Source organism: Cydia splendana, chromosome 17 (assembly GCF_910591565.1).
Source record: "Cydia splendana chromosome 17, ilCydSple1.2, whole genome shotgun sequence".
NCBI lineage: Eukaryota > Metazoa > Arthropoda > Insecta > Lepidoptera > Tortricidae > Cydia > Cydia splendana.
In genome coordinates, this window is record NC_085976.1 from 1,525,935 (window position 1) to 1,549,381 (window position 23,447).

At 36.1% G+C, this 23,447-nt stretch overlaps 1 protein-coding gene across 2 annotated transcripts in view; it reads right to left on the minus strand.

Moving 5' to 3' along the window:
* Positions 1–11,422: 11,422 nt before the first annotated feature.
* Positions 11,423–23,447, minus strand: part of LOC134798622 (uncharacterized) — a 153,578-nt gene continuing 141,553 nt past the window's right edge. The window contains exons 5-7 of one of the 2 annotated variants that reach the window (XM_063770987.1): positions 20,917–21,091; positions 13,963–14,099; positions 11,423–11,700 (exon numbers count right to left, since the gene is read on the minus strand). In XM_063770987.1, coding sequence (XP_063627057.1) covers positions 11,510–11,700; positions 13,963–14,099; positions 20,917–21,091 — 503 coding nt within the window. In that variant the 3' untranslated portion in view covers positions 11,423–11,509. Of the gene's footprint in view, positions 11,701–13,807; positions 14,100–20,916; positions 21,092–23,447 lie in introns of both variants that reach the window. The other variant, XR_010145233.1, reaches the window with a different exon arrangement.

Consider the following 23,447-nt stretch of genomic DNA (forward strand, 5'->3'; position numbering starts at 1 on the left):
ATGCACTTCAATGTATTTAGAATAAATAAAAAGTAACGTATCTGTTATTAAATTTCTGTGTCTTGTCAAATGCTTCAAGTAAGATCTATGTATTTCAACAAATTCATTATTTAGTTCAAAAAAATTTAGTAGGTATTCGAAGTTGCGGTTTCTATTGACTTTCGTCTTTTACTTTTTAAATTAACTGTTGGTTTCGAGATAAATTAGAATTTTGGCATTTGCCTTGTGCTCACCAGTTCTTAAATCTTGCTGACCACAAGTAATCATGTTGTAGCTCTAATTACTATTTTTTACCAGAAGCAGATCGATATTGGTTATAATCAGAGATCGTACATTTTCCAGCATTTTTGGTGCAGCGGGTGGTGTTAACGGAATTGTTATAAATAATTTCAACCATAATGATTGATTAGCGTTAATTACCTTAATATTAACCTTAATTTACCATTTCAGTTGAAATTATCTATACCAATTCCGTTAACACCACTCTGCTGCACCAAAAATGCTGGAAAATGTACGGTCACTGGTTATAATGTTGACCGTTTGTGAATTGTTTGCTGAACAAGAGTTGCAGCTCGATTTTTATTTATTGCCAGCAAAATTTTTGTATGCTGTCCAACCAAATCATTTAATGGATATTTTTCTTTGCAAATCATTTAATTAATTCCCGATATTTAAACCGTATTCAATTGGAACAAAGTTGCATTTCTTTTGTTTTGTTAAATTATCAAACAAATAAAAGTCAACTCTATTCCTTGTACTATAGGTTCAAATTACAGTGGCAAATTTTGGGATTTTCATTTGAATGTCAGGGCCTTAGGAGGCTAAATTTATTTTATGTATTCTTACTTCATATTTCGTATGTTCTCCAACCTTGTCCTTGGCATAATCATTATATCGATGGGGCGTGGCCCTAATCCTTAGAGCATTTACATTTAGTAACTGGACTGGAGTGATAACGTACATAGCCATGTCAGATATAAGCGTCAGTCCATACAATAAGTATGCACATTGTGCAAGGTTTTCGGCATAGGAGTAAGCTCTTAAAGGCGACTCCGGTTATAAAATGATCTAACGGCGCGATTCGGGAAATTAATTAGAGATGCACATGATATTATCTTTAGTATTTCATATCTAGTGAATCTCTAATTCGTTTTCATACTGCCCGATTCGAACTTTAAGATAAGTCAATTAATAGGTCTAGAAACGATATGGATTAGAGGTGTCGGTGTCAAAAGTGACGTATTTGTTTGAAGAAACGTCACATTTGACACTGACATATCTAATTCATATCGTTATTAGATCTATTGATTGACGTATCTTAAAGTTAGAATCGGGCCGCTAATCTCACAAAGATTTATTGAAATATTAGGTATATCTGTTTAAGTTTAAACTATAGCTTAGTTCCACGCTCTAATAGAAACACAAGACGCTGGTATGAATTTCTCACGAGTAATATCCACGAATAATCCGAAACTAAATATTACATCGAAATCAGTATAAAGCCAATTTATGTTGACAGCGAAACACGAGAATGCCTTGGTCTGTGAAGTAAGCCTTAAATTTACTGTAAAGTACACAGTAGAGGAGAAATGGAGACGCCTTAAGGCACAAACGATTTGCAAAATAACTATTAAATTAAAATTTTAAGCTTATCATAAAATTTGTAACCATTTTATGGCAAAAATCTCTTGCCATCAATTTGGAAAAGAGTTATCAGCTCTTTAAACTGCCGGATCGATTTTTATCAAACATAATTACTAAGAACCAACGCAAGGAAACTCACTTTAATGTAAAAAAAAACCTCATCGAACTCGGTCTACAATGCCAAAACCAGACACACAGACAGACATTGGTATCAAACGTATAACACTCCTCTTTTTGCGTGATTCTTCCAACAATGGCACTTGATATCAATTCGATTTTGGGTGCACTTTTGGCAGGCAATCTTGAAGATTGCAGATTATATTTAGTACGAGAATCGCCTATCGCTTCTACTTGCACCACACTACAAGAGGTTGGCTACCATAGCGAGCATCAAAGCATTGTGTTGAGCCCACTTAGTTGCTATGGCTTTAGTAGTAGCGAATAGCGCAATAAAACCTTCTGTATTTGTTAGTTGCTTTAGTAAGAAACTGCATTTAATCATTATAGGCTAGTGCGTACTTACTGCAGTTCTAAGAAATAATGGAAAATGAAAATGAGTAAGTGAATGAATAAAATTAATTGAATGCTATATACCTACTTTATTTTACAAAATATTTTAGCGGATGAGCATAATGCTCTCCAAAGGGGTAATCCAGCCTACCAAACGAACAGGATATGGGACGAATTTTTTTGTTTGTAAGTTTTTAATTTGTTTTTTATTATGTTTCTAACCATAGAAAATTATTTCAACAGTTGATTTGTTTCAAAATAGGGTGTACTATGTTTATTATAATTTCAAGCCACCCATTTAGGTACACTGTGTACCAACCAACTATTTTAATTTTTTTTATGTGTTTATTTTCAAATTAAGGATTAATTTATGCTGATGGGAGAGTCTCCCGCTTACTTACTTACATCGATACCTTTGGGTTCAATTGGTGTAAAGGACATTTTGGCGAAAATGAGTTATATATACAGTTTTACTATGAAGTATTTGAACAAATTAAATTATTTTTCAGAAAATATTTTAATTTGTTTTTATCAAGTAGAAACACTACTATATAAATTATAAACTGAAATAAATGTCATATACTAAGAAAAAGTGACCAAGGCCTCCAGTGCCCCAGGCTGGAATCGAACCAGCGTCCTCTGCTATCGCGGCAGGTGCCTGGTCACTTTTTCTTAGTATATGACATTTATTTCAGTTTATATACAGTTTTGTTCAGAATTCCAAGGGCTTTCGTTCTGTATAGTTAAAATTTCGATATCTCTTAAAAAGATGCCTTTACGACCCAATTTTTTACTATGATTTTGCAAAAACAGCTTAGCTCGGGGGGCGTAAATGACCAGTTATAAATTACATGTTCAAAGATGTTATCGTAAAGGTTACCGCTAAATATAAATATTGTTGTAAATGACTCATATGACTTTTGTCGTCCTTTAAGCCCTTCATTTGTCTTGATAATTTTTAATAGCGTATGGTCAAGATAGTCATAAAGGACATATTTTAGTATTGATATTATTTTAATTGCCCTTTACAACCCGCCCTAAAAATGATTTTACCATAAGTATATGAAGCGAACTAGGTTGTAAAGGACTTTTCTAATATTTGTGTCTTTTACTACCACAAATTAGTTTCTAAACTCTAAATTCTAAACAAATAACATGGACGTAGCGGTGTATAATATCAAATAAATCGTTTCCTGGGACCTTTATTACTATAACGTAATGTTTGTCCTTAAATTTGAAAGCATTTACGCTAAGAGTTTTTTCCGCAGTTATCTTTATTCATGGGCGTAAAGGTCTATAATGCCCTTCAAATAAGAAAGCTCAGCTCAGGTTTATTCAGCAACTATCGTTATTTTACTCGCAGTGTAATCTCTTATAGTCCTGCGACAACGTACTAGCCTGTATATAATACACTCAGTACCTTTCCGATTCGCATTTTTTATTGATTAGGAAAACGAGACCGGTGTATATCAGTGACTGCCCATCGCCTCGCTATCCCGATTCTTATCGGACATGCAGCTTGACCGGGCGCAGGGTTATGTTATGCCTGTTATTATTCATCCCTGAGCAGTGGAAGTGGTTGTTTGTGTGTAATTTAATTATTTCTGTCATTGCCTGAGCTCGGCTACAATAACTCGTTGAAATAAAGAAAAAAAACTTCGTTTCAAGCACTTTAGAAAGTTTGAAACGTATCTGGACGAAGAAGTAATTAATACTTAATGACCAAATCGCATTTTATTAATTCGTTTACTTAATTATTTCATAATCGTTTTACAAGAAGATATTTTTAAGTGTTTTAAATTAGAAATTATTGCAGCTAAAGGTAACGGGGACTAAATAATACAGAAATTACTACTTAAATAGGAATTAATAGTTTTTTCAATTTAATATCTTCTTGTATCGTATTTTGAAATAAGACATCTTGACATATTGAAACAATATTATTACTTATTATAACTTACTTTAAAGAATTATAGTCTTATCTAGATGTCTTATCTTAGTCTTATTATGATCTTATCTGTCTTAATTAGACTGTTATAATATAAGGCGGCTGGTGTTAGGAACTGGGACATTTACTTTACCCTAATTCCCGAATATTAGCTTATATATTTGGTTAAAAATATTGTTTTCTTTATTATTACTATATTGTCATAAAAATATTAATTACAACTATAATCGGGATATACCTAACATAATTAACTATCGTTCGATAAATTTTTAAGCTCCGTAACTGTAAACTATGCTGAAAACAGTTAACATGTGTACCGTGGTTGGTAACGAATACACCCCGAATTCAGAATAAAAAAGTCTGAGTATGTCACTTACGACCCCTTACTAAACAAGATTCACTAAAGTATCAAAAATGTCATGGTCGTAAAGGACATTCATAGTGTATTTGACCAATTTTAAAGGACGTTAACTTCTTTCCTATTTAATTTATAGATATGATCGCTAATTTAGGTTAAAGAGACTAACATTTTGAGTACTTTTCTAATACACATCAAAAATATAGCTCGATAAACAAAAAATATATATCAACATTAAACAAAAAATCGCAGTTTTTCGCGTCTCCTGAAAAGTGGCATTTTGTCCTTTACGCCAATTGAACCAGTGTCAAAATTGACGTTTCTTCAAACAAAAACGTCACACTTGACACTTGTTTGACACTGACATATCCAATCCATATCGTTTCAATATCTAGTATTTGACGTATCTCATTGTTCGAATACGGCCGTTAGTTTTTGTAGCTAATAATTGTAAAACAAATAAAAAAGAGCGCGTGGAAGTTTTTTATGTAAAAGGTTTACCCGCTCAATTTTTTTTTGTATACAATTTCTAGCATTGAAATCTAGTTCGCGGCGGCTACGTTTGTGTGACTATAAAACTTAATATACAAAAAAAATATCATCATCATCATTGGCCTTTGCATCTATTGCAGACGATTTATAGTGTAACAGTGTAATAGTGTTACATTACAGCGCCTGGGACGGAGGGATGCCCACCACCTACATTACCCTCTCGGCTTCACTGACTTATCCCACAGGGAAGGCGAGCCAATACGTTAAAAAACATCAGTAACTAATATAAAGGTAAAATATCTAACTATAATTGTAGTGTAAAGGAAATTAAGGCCTTAATACCCGAAATGTCATACCATTACGTTATTTTTTATTCAAGCTTTACTACTAACTACCTACTTTATTATTATCTATGTATGACTATTCTACACGATCGTTCGAACTCAGAGCATTAAATATGTATAGGCTCAATCTAATTACCAAAATTACAGACAGATAGATCCTTTTGACCGTTGCCTATATTTAAAATTGGATTATGAGCAGAATCACTTTAAAATAATAGTTGGAAAAGAAATATTAACCTGTCTCCCGGTCAAAGTAAAGGATCAGTACGGTTACCATCAGTTTGTCACTGACATAAACGCCGTCGAGAACGTAATTTACTTTCTATATATCTCGCTCGCACTCGCATATTAGTGCAAACGGGATGTATAGAAAGTAAATTACGTTCTCGACGGCGTTTATGTCAGTGACAAACTGATGGTAACCGTACAGGTCATTGAAATATTATTACTAAAGTATAGAAGCGGCACATATAACCAGTATTTTGCGCCATGAGTTGATGTTGTTTTGACATCAAACCATAGAAGCGGAGCGTGATTCTCGCAACTTAAACGCGTATACGCCATGAATTTTAGAGACGCGTTTTAGAGAGTGAACCTTCTTTACCTAGTACTATTATTTATTCTGTGGCGACGATCGAATTGGACGCAGTGTGCCATGCCCCTTAAACACCGCGTTCATGTCACCTGTGTCGCCGCGTAGAATACAAATGCGGTAACACAATAATTCCCTCCTCACTCTGATTTCAGTTCGTGACTTCATCTTAAGAGGCTTCGTCACTGCCGGCTGGTCTACAAAAGGTTGCTCTTTTTGTCATTGGTTATTCTGCCGTCCTAGTCTAAAAGGCAGTTTTTCGACAAAAACTAGTTTCGAGATAATCGCAAAAAACCAACCCAAACATCTTTCTTGAATTTCTACGAAACGGAAAAACTTTTTCCATTTTTTCTTTTTGTATGTGGTAGGTATGTATATGTACTTATTTTAGGTATTTATAGTACCTATGTTTCTAAACAGCTCAGTTTTATTTTATTTTATAATAAACACTTTAGATTAGTATTAAGCTTAAAAATGTGTAGGTCGTACTTGTCAAGAAGGCGGTAAACATGCGTTATGCGGCGTTCTAACTTAGTTACGAAGTAGAAACTAGGTAAAAACGCCGTATATGTCACATGCTGCCTTTTTGCTTAGTAACAATGTATAATTCGCACTTGAAATCCTAAGTTAAAAGACCTTATAGCAGCTATTCGGCCTTTTTGGTTAGTATACTAGGAAAAAATAAGATTTTGTCCAGATTTTTGACTAGCGTGCTAGTGTAAAAAAACCTATACCACCAAAAACAACGAATATACGGTTTTATAGATTAGTATTTATGGAAGAAATGGGAATAAAAAACAGTCACGTAGTTTAAATGTTTATTTATATACGACAAAAAACGCCATACTACTAGGCTATTATTAAAAAAACGAGATCCAGCGATTACTTTTTGGATTATAATCTTAATTACCATAAAAAATTAACACATAAATTGGGTTATTCCCACTAGTTACCATCAAGTTGTTACCAGTGGTAACTAATGGGATTTGTTTCCCAGTAGTTACCACTGGTAAAAGGTGGGATATTAGTTACCAAATACCACTACAATTTTGTTAGGGTTCAATAAAGCCTCTATTTTTATAGTATTCTACTTATACTGTTTTTATTACTATTGAACTGTAACAACTTGATGGTACCTAGTGGGAATAACCCTATTTATGTGTTAATTTTGTATGGTAATTAAGATTATAATCCAAAAAGTAATCGCTGGACCTCGTTTTTTTAATAATAGCCTAGTAGTATAGTATATAATAAAAGACATTTAAACTGTACTGTAAAAAAATGTTGGTGGTAACTACTAGGAAAAAAATCCCACCTTTTACCAGTGGTAACTACTGGAAAAAAAATTCCCAGTAGTTACCACAAAACCAAGTTGGTGGTAGCTACTGGGAAGAAAGGTGGGAAATAAATTCCTAGTAGTTACCACTGGTAACAACTTGGTGGTAGATACCTAACTAGTGGGAATAATCCCATAATATGTAACAATTTTTTAATGTGTACGGTCTTTCTGATTTTATGTGTATCATAGGCTAGATTTACTCGACTCTACTAATGACATTACATGTACTTCTAATGAGCATGAGCAACGAAACTTAAAAGAGTCCGCAATAAGCTCAGCCGAATTTTTACTTCCCATAAAAACGGAGATTCGTACTCATTTTAAAACAACGTGTTGGATTGTAATAAATTGCACATACAATAACACGAGGTATATCTATACCAGTACCTAATTAGTTTATATTCCAACAAAACTAATGAAATAGAGGAAATAAAGTTTTGTATGAAAAACTTATATTCGCTGTATTTTTTTAACTATGGTATCTGAAGCTACACATCAATTACAGGCATAGATATACCTTATCCTTTAGTGAGTACAAAGTTTTAGAGCAATCTAGCTAATCGTTTTAAAATGAGAGTGTAACTACTTTTGTATGGAGAACCCAGCTTGCTGCTGACTTAAATCTTAGCAACCATTTATCTTTGTAGGTGACCAGTTTTCGCATACACGTAACTCAAAATAATACATAATGTTTTACCGAATTCGTGGCATCTCTAATAGTTATTTTAATTTGTTATCAATAGGCATCGAATCATCGAGAGTTTCATCGCACGGTAAGACGTTAGCGAGCTATGTAGTCTACATTAGCAATAAAATTAAACTCGTATTAATTCCTGCACATACTCTGTCATTTATTTAATTCTAAAACGCCTTTGAGCGGTTGTAATTAAAAATCAGATTCAATTTTTAATAAAATTATTTTTCTATTAGATTACAAATTAACTCATAGCTTTTACTATTTTAACATACAACTATTACCTAATACACAAATATACCAACTTATTTTAAGATACATAATGTTTTTTTATAAAACGTAATAGATAATACTGTAATATATAAATACTATGATAAATAAAACGTAATATAATTTGCAGTAATTAATTTACGATATTTCTTATCGAAATCTATTGCCTAGATAATAAGAGTGACGTCAGGTGACTTACTAGGCTACCAAAATCAAGTGAGTGGTTAGATATTGACAAACTACAATAAAAATAATTCAATTCCGCTTGAGGCATTGCTTGGGGCCCATGGTGCGATATGAACTAGATAAAACCCACTTAGGTATTTAATGGCCTAATATATATATATATGTATATATATATAACTCTCAGTTGGTTTTTGGATGGACCCAGGTTCCATACAAAGATGCCCATGGTCCTTTGTCCTGGTTATCTAAATACTTAGGCGGAAAATGTTATTCTGTCCATAAGAATTCTCATTAAATTTCCCTTTAAAACATTTTTCATTAAGATTTAAACTCTTCGTAATGTCAAATACCTACTTGGCTTATAGGGAATTAAACCCGATACAATTAGCTCTAATATAAACTTGATTTTATTTAAATAAAAGCAGTTAAACCGTCGAATGAAAAAATAAAACTTAAACAACGTTTGCTGTAGAAAAGTACGTATGAACAATTTCACCATCACAAACTACGCTAGAAAGACGTATTTGCTGTCGAGCGTAAGTATTTGCGAGGCAATTTTAAAGTATATACCTTGATAAAAATGATAATACTCGAAGGTACTAATTGTAAACACTACATATTATTGATAACATATGATGGTAATGCAATAGTAAAGTATTTTTCTTACTTTGGCGTTCGGTCAATATTTCGCGCGCAAAATGCCACCTCCGCTCGCATACCGGCAGCCACAAGCCTGCGCTTGCGGCTGACGGCTTTTACTTAGCATAAGGGTGTCTTTCGGCGCGCGGGGAGCATGACGAAGGTTGGAGCATATACTGCGTTATAGACTAGTTAGACGCACTTTCAACCTTTATAAAAGTTTGTTTGCGTTTAATACGACGTCCATACAAAATAAGAAGAACGTATAACATTTATACGTTTCTAAAGACTATTATGGTGACGTAAAAAAGTTAAGTGATACTAGGCTTAAATGACGTATGAGACATTTAAACAAAAAAAAATATTTTACGATTTTTTAGACTAGTATCAGATCTAAAATTTTGCTAAAGATCCTAATCTTAAAGCGCGTATAGCGTCTTTTACGTATTTTTAGCCTAGTTTTTGGCTTATACGTTATTTTAGGCTAGACATGGTGGATAAGATTTTACGCAAACCAGAGCGTAAAAAAACGTATAGCTGCGTAGGTCTCTGTTCTTGTGTAGTCACAAATAGTTTAGGAGTGAACGAGTGATAATTATTAATCATAAGTATTAATCATGTTTAACAGTTGACTAGCGACCCGCCCCGGCTTCGCACGGGAGAACTGTAACACATTTTGTACTTAAACGTTCCTGAAAAATTACTCTATTGATAGGTGAAAACCGCATGAGGAACCGTTCAAACAACAAACAGACAGACGCGGCAGGGGACTTTGTTTTATAAGATGTAATGATAAATTTAGCGACTCTGTCAGCGTTAATAGTGACATCCAGTGAGTTTTTATTTGAAGTAATCTATGTGGAGAAGATAAATATGATTAAAATTAATACAGAACCTAATTAAATCTTTGTATGGACCACCTGATTCCAGCTACTTTGCACAATACTCCGCGACATTAGGTTGGTACCATAAACATTATTAGTCGAAGTACGGAGCGAATTTACTCCCGTTTTCATGCAGTTGAGGTAGCTTCGTTTATTATTTAGAATGCTGTTTGTGCTGAGGATTTAGTCTTGCTGTGATCTTGTGATCGTTCATTCAGCTTTAAATAAGGTAATCACAATCATGAATATGCGCTTTGTGTACAATTCATAGCATAAATTCACGTACTTACCTAAAACATACCAACTGTCGAAACTCGTCCTTTTCATTTTGGTAATTATAAAAATACAAATACATACCTATAAGGTGTTGTAATAATATATGGTACATAGGTACCTACCTAGGGTATTTTATCGCCTGTTTTTAAATGATATATTATTATATTGTTAGAACTGCTATCACTTGTACTTGGAATACGATAAAATCTCAATGAAAGTCACATGAGTTCAAAAAATCGTGTAATAATGTTAGAGTCGGACCAATCTAACTCTGCTTGGCATTTGCAATGACAAACTGCAGGAATGACATCAATAACTTCAATATTCTAGAAAAATATGACGTTTGTAATGACACTATTTCACTTTGTTCTGTTCAAATCGGCGCAAAATTAGCATCAAGTTCTCAACTTTGTATTTATTAGCTAAGATTATTTTATTGTATAAAGACTTTTTTTTAATAAACACCAACATTTTTCACAAATGTATTTTTTTTGTCCCAAATATTTAGCAATAAACTAAATACTCACGTTTCATTTAATTAGCAACTCAAACCCACCATTCTGTAAAAAAACTCAATTAATTATGCAGCACAGTATTACGGTTTACTAAATTTACATTTTGAATTTAATTTACACGCTAGTAGTCGAGTTTGTGAGCATTCAGTTATTGAGCGAATGAGCGGAGTGGCTTGAGAGCGGAGTAAGCGTTGCAATTAGGTACAGAAAAATATAGAAATTATATTTTTATTTTTGTAAAATGTGGTCTACCAATGGAATTTTCGCTTCCTTATCTGTAATGCTAATTTATACTTTGCTTTTAGTAGGTACTAGAATACAGGAATAAAGTAACTGCTTACCAAATTATATTATTACATTCCAAATAAATGCTGCTGTTTATTATTTTTGCTACCCAAAAAATAATAAGCCATTACTTAATCTCAATTAAAAAAACTAAAGTAATTGATGGTGGGTTCCTTTTATGTATAATGGTTTGGCAATCCAAGGAAAAAATTATAGGCTCCCAAAATATATGCAATCCTCCTGGGATTGCCCAAACTCGGATTACATTACACGCACTCAGGACCAAATTAAGGTAATAAAATGATTTCCAGCTTGCTGGGAATTAATTCCACAAAACGCTTTTTTTTTAATCTAATTTGATTGACCTACCCGTACTTTCTAATAACCTACCCAAACATAAGTTATTAAGTTATTAGGTAACCACACTAAAATGAAACAACAGAACATAATTATAATGAAATTTTATTTCCCCGTAACCGTTAATTATATTATTTATTAAATAATCTCTTAATTTATTTACACAATATTATTTATCACGTGGGTAGTACCATAACATTTTCGTTCGATGGGCCCTTGGTCGCGTAGACTACTGATGCGACGAGCAACGGCGTTAACGACGTTATGTCGTACGTTATAACGGTTAACGTTATTAACGCTACCGTTATTATGGTTGCGGAGACCGGGTGGTGTGCTGAGCCGGCGTGCAGCTCGGCTAGGCTTTCTTCTGGAACAAGGTAAATTGTGCTAGAAAAAGGAAATGATACATTTATAAAGGATAAGGTGTATTGGGGTAACTTCGAATGCGGGGTAATTTTGAAAATTGCAAACATCGACTCGAATCGACTGTCTACTGTAGCAACAGCAAGCTTTGGTAACCGTTGCAGCAGTGGAAGTGTTGCCAAAGTTTAGTAGATATTGCCGATTTTCAAAATTATCCCTCTTTCTAAGTTATTACTACCGACGCATCTTAGTAACTAGTGGCCGTGGCCAAATAACTAGGTACTACTTATACCTAAAACCAGGGATGTTGCGGATGTTCGCATCCGCATCCGCAACCGCGGAACTTCCGCATTATTTTCAACATCCGCATCCGCATAAAATCGATGCGGAGCTTATGAGTCGGTACCTACAGGAACGTCTTCATCATTCATCATCATCATTTCAGCCTATATACGTCCCACTGCTGGGCACAGGCCTCCTCTCATGCGCGAGAGGGCTTGGGCTATAGTCCCCACGCTAGCCCAATGCGGATTGGGGACTTCACATACACCTTTGAATTCCTTCGCAGATGTATGCAGGTTTCCTCACGATGTTTTCCTTCACCGAAAAGCTAGTGGTAAATATCAAATGATATTTCGTACATAAGTTCCGAAAAACTTATTGGTACGAGCCAGGATTTGAACCCGCGACCTCCGGATTGAAAGTCGGACGTCATATCCACTCGGCCACCACCGCTCTCACAGGAACGTCTTAGCGGCGGCTAAATTTACTATAAATTAGGTGGGTAAAAATTTAATTCAGTAATGCAACATTAAAGAACCAAGAATCAAAAATAATGTCATTATTTTTACTTTTATCATTTCGATTACCTAATGCGTATGCTATCAAAATCATTGCAGACTTTTCTTGGTCTAAATCTATCTCAATGCCAAAAATAATCTTGTCGGGGTTTAGTTATCTTTGTTACTATGGATTGTTTCTGCTATGTTAGCAAGCCGGAACAGTACGCGATCGTCAGTTTATACAAATTGCAGGAGGAAACTGACCACTACCGCTCAACGATGCTTGCAGCATAACATTGAGTGCAACTTGAATTTCATTTTAGCCAGCTTGCAAGTTTATACCTTAATTTAATGACGATAGAATATAGAGTGGAATGCATCGTTATTTAGAAGTTAGGTATGAAATTATGGAATAAATTACAGCTCATAACTAATGCAAATATCAATCAAACGTAGTAATATACTCGTATTTAAAAAAAATATGATTGATTAACTGACTGACCGAATACACGTAGGTTACCAGGGTTTTTGCCATCGTCTGTCGGCGGCGTTTATTTTGCTAATATTGAATTTTCCTGAAACCTATTCGAACTGCACTCCTAGTTAACAAGTTAGAACAAGTTCGCGTCGTAATGGGTTAATGGTAAACGATTTCGACATGTTCATATTGCACGGTTATTTAAACGTGGAAGTTTTGAAGTTTGTATGCGGAAGTTTTGAATTTAATAAGGTGTTATATTTACTGTTAATGTATGTTTAATAAGCTTCTCGTTCTAAAGTTAGGACGCTAAGCAAGAAGAATTTCGTGTTTTGACCCGCCAATCTATATAGAACGCACTTGTGAAATTATATTGCTCCCGCTCGCACATTAGTATTGAACGCCGGCATCATGAGCAGGACAGCAATATAATTATGCGCGTGTGATAGGAACAGGCAGGTGAGGCAGGTACTTAATCTAGTTGCCCTGCGGTGCTTGTGTTGTGTGTCTCGTTCTGGCGCTATATGAGTGAGTGAGATACCATTGAGCACGTGCTCGGACACGGTGTGGGGGCGAGCTCCTCGCACGGCGCACGTGTAGTTCCCGGCGTCACTACTGTTCACTCGTGCGAGGCGAAGCAGGCTGTCCGCGCCGCCTAAGATTTGCTAGGTCTTGACGCTGTGAGTTAGACCGTACCATTGAGCACGTGCACGGACACGGTGTGAGGGCGAGCTCCTCGCACGGCGCACGTGTATTTCCCGGCGTAACTACTGTTCACTCGTGCGAGGCGAAGCAGGCTGTCCGCGCCGCCTAGGACTTGCTAGATCTTGACGCTGTGAGTTAGACCGTACCATTGAGCACGTGCACGGACACGGTGTGAGGGCGAGCTCCTCGCACGGCGCGCGTGTAGTTCCCGGCGTCGCTGCTGTTCACTCGTGCGAGGCGAAGCAGGCTGTCCGCGCCGCCTAGGACTTGCTAGATCTTGACGCTGTGACTTAGACCGTACCATTGAGCACGTGCACGGATACGGTGTGAGGGCGAGCTCCTCGCACGGCGCACGTGTAGTTCCCGGCGTCGCTGCTGTTCACTCGTGCGAGGCGAAGCAGGCTGTCCGCGCCGCCTGGGACTTGCTCGGTCTTGACGCTGTGGATATAAACGTTGCATGAGATCTGATCATAATATCATATTACGGCCCTGATATTACGGGTGTAACCTAAAGTCCGCATCAATAGCAGTGAATCAAATACCACATCAAAAGTATCTGCCGCAGTTCAAATTTTTTACATGTACATACATACATATCTCATTTTGTAACAACTTAATCTATAGAACGGTAGATACTTTTGACGTGTAGTCTCATCAGCTATTTTTGTTGCTGACTGTACGAAACTGGTCGTGTGCTCGAGCCCTTTTTTTTATATGCACGAAGTATCTTTTTTATAATTTATCAGCAGTTTTTCTGTTAAGGAAAATGTTGTAAGGAAAGAGGACTAATCCCAATAACTGACGATTTAATATAACTGGGATTTTGAATAGCGTGCTAAGCGGGACGTTTTGGAAATTCAAAGTCCCATAAAAATGAGACTTAACGCAGACGCGTACGTCACGTCACGTAATCGAATGAAAACACTAGGGGTACTGGCACCTCGCAGAGACCCTGACAACTTGGAGAGACTTGTGGTGCTGGGAAAGGTGGACGGCAGACGGCCTAGAGGACCAAGTCCAACGAGATGGTGTGACCAAATATCCGCCCAGATGGACATCACACTAAGGGTCTCCCCAGATATATCGACGCGCATTCGGCAAAAGCCGATAGGAAAAAGCTTTATGTCCACGCAATAAGAGCGAAAAAGCCGTCGACGCGTCGGCAGGCGCCGGCCGATGCGAGCCGAGCCGAACGACGACTTTTTCGCTCTTATTGCGTGGACATAAAGCTTTTTCCTATCGGCTTTTGCCGAATGCGCGTCGATATATCTGGGGAGACCCTAAGCAATGCTTTCCACAAAGCAACCGACAGGGAGAAGTGGAGAGCTGCCATAGGAAAAATTAGTAAGCGGAGTCACGATCCTCAGCAGTGAGGGGCCGACTTAGAAGAGAAGAAGAGACTGGCACCTTATTTATACTTACAATGCTTTTATTTTAAAATTCCCTTTGTGTAACTATTCAGTGTCTAAAGCATATCCAAAAATACGATCAGGCCCCAATTTCATCACGGTGACAGGTGCGACAATTGTAAAATCACTGTTGCTGACGTCACAGGCATCCATGGGCTACGGTTACCGCTTACCATCGGGCGGGCCGTATTCCTGTTCGCCACCATCATTGTATTATTTAAAAAAACTTTATTCTATCGGAAAAAAACAGATATTTCTTTTGCGAAGTTTCTGACAATTGTCAAGATTTAGAAGAATTGTAGGTAATTCTTGACAGGTAATGAGTTATATGTCGGAATTTCGTGACAATTGTAGTGTTTCTTGTGACAATTGTCATAAACTTAGCAAGAGAAATATCTCTTTTTTTCCGATATACTTAATAAAGTTTTTTTTAATAAAACAATGATGGTGGCAAACAGGAATACGGCCCGCCCGATGGTAAGCGGTAACCGTAGCCCATGGATGCCTGTGACGTCAGCAACAGTGATGTTTTACAATTGTCGCACCTGTCACCGAGGTGAAATTGGAGCCTGTTATTCCGAGTAAAAGAACTGAGCAAAGAATTTAATCAACTATATTGCCAGACAAAGTATCTTCTGTACGATTGGGCTGTCAGTCATGTAACGAATTAGGGGAAGTGTCAAACACAAATGTATTTTATTTGGGAAATATTTTCAGACTTATTTCTAACGAAAAGGGTATCAAAAGAACTGCTAAAGGGCTCGTTTCTATTTGGAAAAGGGCTGTAGGCTTAACATTCGTGGGAAGATTATATAAATAAACGTTTAGGTACTGTCTAATATTAAACTGGATAAAATGACAGACAAGCTCCAAGTAAGTTATATTTCGCGCGGCTGTTACGTAAGCATTTGCTAAAACGAGATTTCATCAATAATTTATTTATCGTTTATGGTATTTTATATGCGATAGCTTATACATAATACATATATTTGTTTATGTAGTTCATAAGTATAGTTAAGAGCCAACGGGAGTGGTCATTTCTCCATACAAACGTACTCCTCGTTTTCCTCCGTGGTTTTTGAAGCTAGAGCAATGATTTTTTCAACACAGATTAATATTTTCAATATCTGTGTCGGACCGTTTTGCTTTTTTTGTTTTTTAAGGCGCTAGAGCCCTTCAAAAATGGCCTAAATGGCCTAATTGACTATGCCGCAATGAGAGGCGTGGCATTCAAAACTGATATCAATTAGCCAAAAAAGCAAAACGGTCCGACACAGATAATTTCATAATCATTTAGACTTCCAAATTTGGTTACGATTGGTTAAGTTTTGGAGGAGGAAACAGAGTACGAAACCTCGATTTTTGAGATTTTTACGCAGGATTTTTCGCCTTGTCCTTATCGCACTACTTTTAGGTGCCGCTTCCGTTAGCGAGACGGGTATATTTACCTAAAATATTTAAAACTCACCTCCTGTTTCGTCTTAACCTTTTCTTTAATTTATTCAATATAATTTTCTCTCTGGATCAATTCTATTAAACAAGTTTTAATGTTCTTATATTGTTCTGGTGCAATTTTTTACGCCGCATCGATTAACCATATTATCATACCGAAACATATTCAAAAGCTTTCGAACTAAAGTGGCAAGATACTTCAATTTCTGATAAATCAACGTATCTGAAAGGTCAACGACCGAGATGTCTCTAGACTTGGGTCCCTTTAGGGACACTCGAGCTTATTTACGGCTAGGTTTCACTCTGACAGGCCGATTGATTAGCTTGGGTGTCAATGACATTTTTGTGTGTAATATAATACCAGTGTCACAGAAAACACCATTATCTCTAGAAATATAAAAAACAGGAGCAGAATTCAGATTTAAGGGGCTACCCCACGCCAATGACCTTCGATCTGAATCCCTTAGTTTTCTAATGTTTTTTGTAGCTTATCATATTAACAGCAACGACTTTAAGCAATATAGTATCCCATATTTACTTCAAAGTCTTTGAGATATTTGGCATCAAAGTTGAACAATTTTAGGCTAAAAACTAGTTTTCTGGCCATAACTTTTGTGTTAATTAGTTTAAAATTAAAACTTTTTACTTTACGTGTTTGACGTCTTTAAAATTAAAATTTTAAAGACGTCAAACACGAACCCTAATATGTAGATTTCGTACATGTAAGATCCTTCACAGCAAACTAGATACGAAACAAGTGTTTTTTTAGACAGTGTTTAAAAAATTCATAAAAATATAAGTAAGTATTCATTTCTTTCAAAATCCGGTAGACAAAACCGGAGATAAAAGATTGAAGAACCGATAACCGTTTGTCTCATAATTCTATCTGTAGAATTGTATCTGTAGTGCAAAAAAAGGAGATACGATTCGTAACTTGTCAAAAATCGATGAAAACCTCGGGTAGCCCCTTAACAACTTGCTACGGTTTGAAATAGTTTTGATATGACCTTGACGATCGTCTTGGTGATTAGCGCGCATCTCACGCACGACTCTCTCTTCATTTCGCATGCACCAATCAGCGTGAGCGATCTTCAAGGTCGTATCAAAATAAGATCAAAACCAAAATGTTAAATCTGAATCAGGCTTCGGTTCAGTTATTTAGATACTTAAATACAACTCACAGCCTAAAGCGTTGGGTTATTGATATTATTCCAAAAAAATAAACATTATAACGTCGGGTGACAAGCAAAAGTCACTAACACATCATTGAAATTATTGGACAATAAACCGTGTTGCAAGTGTAATAAAGTGCATTGTTACTTTAATTTTTTGATAGTACTTAGTGAGTTTTGCTTGTCACCCGACGATAATACAATTTATTTAAATAAACACGAGACCATTTCTGATCATCATATATGCATGATTTTGTTACCCAATTTAGAAAAAAATAATAATGCCCAGAGGGTTTAACAAACAAATTGAAATGTAAATATTCTTGGTAAAATAAGGACGCTAAATACGAAGAATCTCGTACATTGATTTGCCTGTTCCTATCTGTATTACACGCGCATAATTATATTGCTGCCTCGCTGGCACAGTGTCATTTACCGCCGACATCATGGGCGGGACAGCAATTATTTGCGTGCAATAGAGATAGGTCAATGATAGGAAATAGGACGGGTCAATGTACGATATTCTTCATGCTTAGCCTCCTTACTTTATATAAAATTTGTCTCAGAATAGACAAACTATTTATGGTAACTGATTCTCTACGGTAACATTTTCTTTTCATATGCAGTCTCCTCGGTGCCGTTACATGTTCACAAAATGAATAATAAGAAAATAGATATTTATTACTAACATTTCAGTTGAAAGGAGCAGCCTAACGATTCTTTCAACTTTGAAAGTGGTAATAAATCAAGTTTACACTTGAATGTTCCTTGAAATTCACCCACAGAATACTCGTATAATTTGATATTTTAGTCTTAGATTTCTCGGCGGAAAAAGCACATTGAGAGGGTACTACTTAGAAATGTGACTGACAGTTCTCAACACCTAAGTACCTTATGAAATAAAACTATGTAGGTAAAAGGTTTATATCGCGTATAATGAATTAAAAATACCTACATCCCGATGTTATGAACTCTAAATAAATTAATGTGCTCCATATGTTTTCAACTCAAATTCCAAAAACTTTCATTATTTTCGGAGTAACGTAAACATTTTTTGACAGTTATGAATTGATCCTTAGATTCCTTAAGTATTTTTCACATTTTGTACGGGCTCCAGCCGGTTGGCTCCTCGCGGACGCCGACGGTTCCGGACAGATTCCATTACTTCTGCCGTACATAAGTATAGGCACATTGAAAATGCGCTAGTGCGGCCCGACTCGCGCTCCGCGACCATTCCGAAACGCTTCCGTCAGTATGAAGGAGCCTTCAATCATCATCATCATCCCACCAAAACGAAGTCGTAGTCAGAAGCTAGTATAAGATCATTTTGATGCGTAGTCTCATTCCGCTACCGCGCTATTGATCTGACATTCGGTACATTTGTACAATCGTATATCACGGAAGTCTCCATTGCGCTCTATAAACCCCGGTTAACGCGATAGTGGAGATAGATTGGCTCACAGCCAGCCCTTTGTGTACCAGATTATGACCGATATTTAAAATTTTTGGAACATTAAATGGACCGAGTAATGTTAGGGAAGTTAAGTCATAAGTCATAAGTCATAAGTTATTTATTAGTAAAACCAATTTACACGTTATAAATTATAAAACATAATTACATATGCCGTAAAAATACACAAATCAATATGAAATAACCTTTAGGTACTAAGATCAACCCCGCACTGCGCAACTTGGTACGGCGCGATTCGGGAAATGAATTAGAGATTCACTAGATATGAAATAGTACTAAGATCAACCCCGCAAAAAATATGAAATAGTACTATAACCTAGGTACTAAGATCAACCCCGCACTGCGCAACTTGGTTCGGCGCGATTCGGGAAATGAATTAGAGTTTCACTAGATATGAAATAGTAAAGATATGTTGCGGTTGGCGCAAGCGGGTTTTCCACCGCAAACGAGTAATGAGCGAGAGATGGCTAAGCGGAGCGGACTTGGTTGTTAAAAAATAGGTTTGCGTTTCCACCAACAAAGAGTTTAGTTGTTTGATTCCCACCGCAAAAGAGAAATGAAAAAGAGGAATGAGCGGAGCGGGCTGAACGGAAAATGAGAAATATAAAATGAATAGTCGATTTCCACAGAGAGCGAGTTCAGTTGAAGTTTTGAACTGGTTGCGTGTGGTCGTGTTTGAACATGATGTAGTGCGATACGGAATCAAGTGATAGCGATTACGAGTTTTTATACAAGAAGAAAAAATACATATTGTTGTTGTATACAAAACAGAGAAACAAGCGCGCCAAACGAAGATTTTGGTTATGCCAGCACATTCGAGAAAGAACACTGAAGGGGGAATATAGGCTATTCAACGATTTAGACGAAGAAAAATTTAAGAACTATTACAGGGTTTACCAGAGAACAATTTCAAGAAGACAGCAACGAGTCCTTTTCAAACTAGTCGGCCGGACCTTGACGCAGCGGTCTCATTTTAACTAGTTGACTCGCTCCGCTCACCTCTTTCCCTGTGGAAACGCGCCTATGTAATTTACCATTGCGAGTTGACCGGACTCCGTAATGACACCGCTCCGCTCTCACGAGCTGAGCGAGCTCATTTCAACTCTTTTTGCTCATTTTGTCATTTCCGCTCGACTATTTGTTGGTGGAAACACAAGTACGTAGTTTAGTCTTGCGAGTTAAACTGAGTCCTTAATGAGTCCGCTCCGCTCGCGGTGGAAAACCCGCTTAATGGTTTTAGGCAGTTTCAGTAAGATGAGAGACAAATTTAATTGGGGAGATAATACGTACACCCGAGATAAGTGGAGCGGTGGGAAGCATTGGTAGATTGGTACGCGCGATAGCTGAGCAAATAATAGTTCTTGGGGAACAAGGGAGCACATGACATTTGTTGTTTACCCCTTGTGCTAATAAATTGATACTACATTAATTTCAAAACAGTAGGTATTAATTTGTTTTCAGAGTAAGCAAATTGTATCGATAAGATAAAGATAAAGATAAAAAATAGTTTATTCAAGTAGGCATATTACAATGCGCTTATGAACGTCAAATAAACCTTTACCGGCTCCAACCGTGCACCTCTGCCCCGAGAAGATTTAAATCCCCCCTCAATTGGAGGAGGGTATCCCAATATGGGACGGGCAACAAACTCGGCGAGACACATCTTTTCAAAACATTATTACATCTTATAATCAACATGCATTACGAGTAATTTTATTAAGAAAAATACAATTTAAATTACTATATCTTACCTGATCCCTCCTCTAGTAGTATCAGCATTCAGGGCCCTCCCCTCGTGCAGCCAGATGAGCACCGCTGGGGTATCCACGTGTCTCGCTCGGCAGACCAGTGCCAAAGTGGATTCGGCCTCGTAAAACTTCTCTAGGAGCGGGTTACCGGCCTCGTCGACAACCCACACTTGTGGAGCTGTGGGAGTAACATAAGTTTTGTTTTAAGTACTATTAGAAAAAGGGTTTTATAATGCACTGCTATAATATTTTCCAAACTGGAAGGGTACGATGATAGATGTCATAGCCATATAATTTATAACCTAAAAATGCCAAACATCGCAAAATTGTTTTGTATTGAAAAATATTATAGCTATTGTATGAAATCGTGTATTTATACACATTTATAATATCTATACATCGGTAACTCGTGGCATTTAGGTAGCACTTAAAATATTACTTTAATTAATTTCCTTTTTTTAGTGGTTTCTTTTTCTCGACTCGTATAGGAAGAACATTGTCACATCACTAGTCTGTGCCTGCTACCTAAATGCCACGAGTTACCGATGTGTCCTCATCACTAATCTTTTAAGTGCTACCTGCCACGAGTTACCGATGTGTAATAATATCTATGTATATTTAAAAGAAATAAAGAACTTTGTATTTGTATTATAAATGTTGTTTAACCTGGGGCCGTAGCGTAGTCAAGAAAACAATGGTTTAGCGGTAAACGCCGATAGAAAAATAAGCACATAATTATCGGAGAGTTGAGTCTCACGAACCCTAAGCCAAAAAGCCGCTCTCATACATACGAAGTTACGCTATCGAATAGTCGATATAATTGTTCTTCAGAACTCAGAACCGTGGAGTTAATTTTCTGCTGTTAGTACCAATTCATTAAATACTTAGGAAAATCCGCTCTTAGTAAAGTAAACTTCTTAAGCTGACTGTATTTTTTTTAATTGACTTGTAATTGGCAGGCTTCAATAATATTTAGCTAAAAGAAACCTTTTTAGGAGCTGAGCGTGGGTAATAAAAAAACCGTAAAATCTTTAAGCAGTAATTAAGTCTCGTTATCCTTTTTTTTTTTCCTTTAGGTTTCAGACTCCAACTTTTTTAACGGGGCCTTTTATGCCCATCCTTTAAATTACTTTAAGTGATCTTATTAAAAACAAATTACTTGTAATTTTATCTTAGCGTGTAGGTAGAGAAAGGTATGATATTAGAAAATTTGAGTCTCTCACAACTTTTCTGTAGGTACTTAAAAGTCCCAAGGGTCGCTCCAGTCTGTTGAACAGTGTTATCGAATTAACAGGATTAAATTTTGTTCGGTAATTTATTTATTTACTCTGTGTTTAATTGCTTTGTTTCATTGTATTGACTGTTTTATTAAGATGTTTTTAATGGAATTAGGCAATTGTGTTTGACAGTAAAGCTAAAGTTGGTTTAAATAATTGGTAAAATATTTTTAAAGTATTTGTAATTACAGTGAAACCTGGATAAGTGGGATCTCAAGGGACGAGCAAATTTGTCTCACTTAAAGAGGTATTCCACTTACACAGGGTCTCAGTTAGCCAGGTATAAATAAATTTCTGTCTCATTTATAGAGTGTTCCATTAATAGAGGTGAGAAAAGAGGTTATTTCAGTTATAGAGGTGGTAATTAAGGTATTTTGTCAACATTATGTATGAGTTGTAGTCATCAACAATAAACAAAGGTAAAATAATCCTTGCTCTTGAATAGTTTTTTTAAGTGTGTCGAAATTTAATTAGAATTAACTTTGAATTATTTGTATTTCTACAAAGGATGGATTTTGTTAAATTAAATTTAAAACGGACTTCATTGCATCTTAGAATTTAATAAATGAAAATTAATTTTTGGTTTTTCGTTTCGATAGTTTTAACTACTTACTCAAACTAACTATAAATAAAAAGTCGTTTAGACACAATTAACCGAATGCGGATTTTTGGTTAGTTCCAAGATCTTCAATAAAGTCCAAGTTAGAGAGGTCATATATTGACGTTACCTCAGATACAGAGGTCAATTCCTATAACATTCTAAAAAAACAATGATGCAAATGTAATCTTTCAAATATAGTCTCAGTAAAAGAGGTAAAATACCCTCTCTGTCTCAGTAATAGAGGTAAATTTGACTATAAAATCGAAACAACTAATCTCAGTTATAGAGGTCTGTTTTATCTCACTAACAGAGGTAATTCAGTGCCAAAGTGCCGGGACCGCACCATGAGTCCCAGCTATAGAGGTTTCTCACTTATCCAGGTCCCACTTAACCAAGTTTCACTGTAATTTAATATAGAATATAGTTGTAAGTAATATTTTAATGTAAAGCTTTTTACGAATTATTCATTCCAAATTATTATAAGTTTGTAGCACGAAATACAAATATAAATTGTTGGACTAATTTATGTTTCAACTTCCAATGCCGGTAGCAGTACTAGTTAGTAGGCTATAGCTAGCCATACACGTACGGATTTGCCCGCCGGGTCTGCCTTAAAGATGTGTCTGACGGGCACATCCTGACCGTTGGTTTTTAGC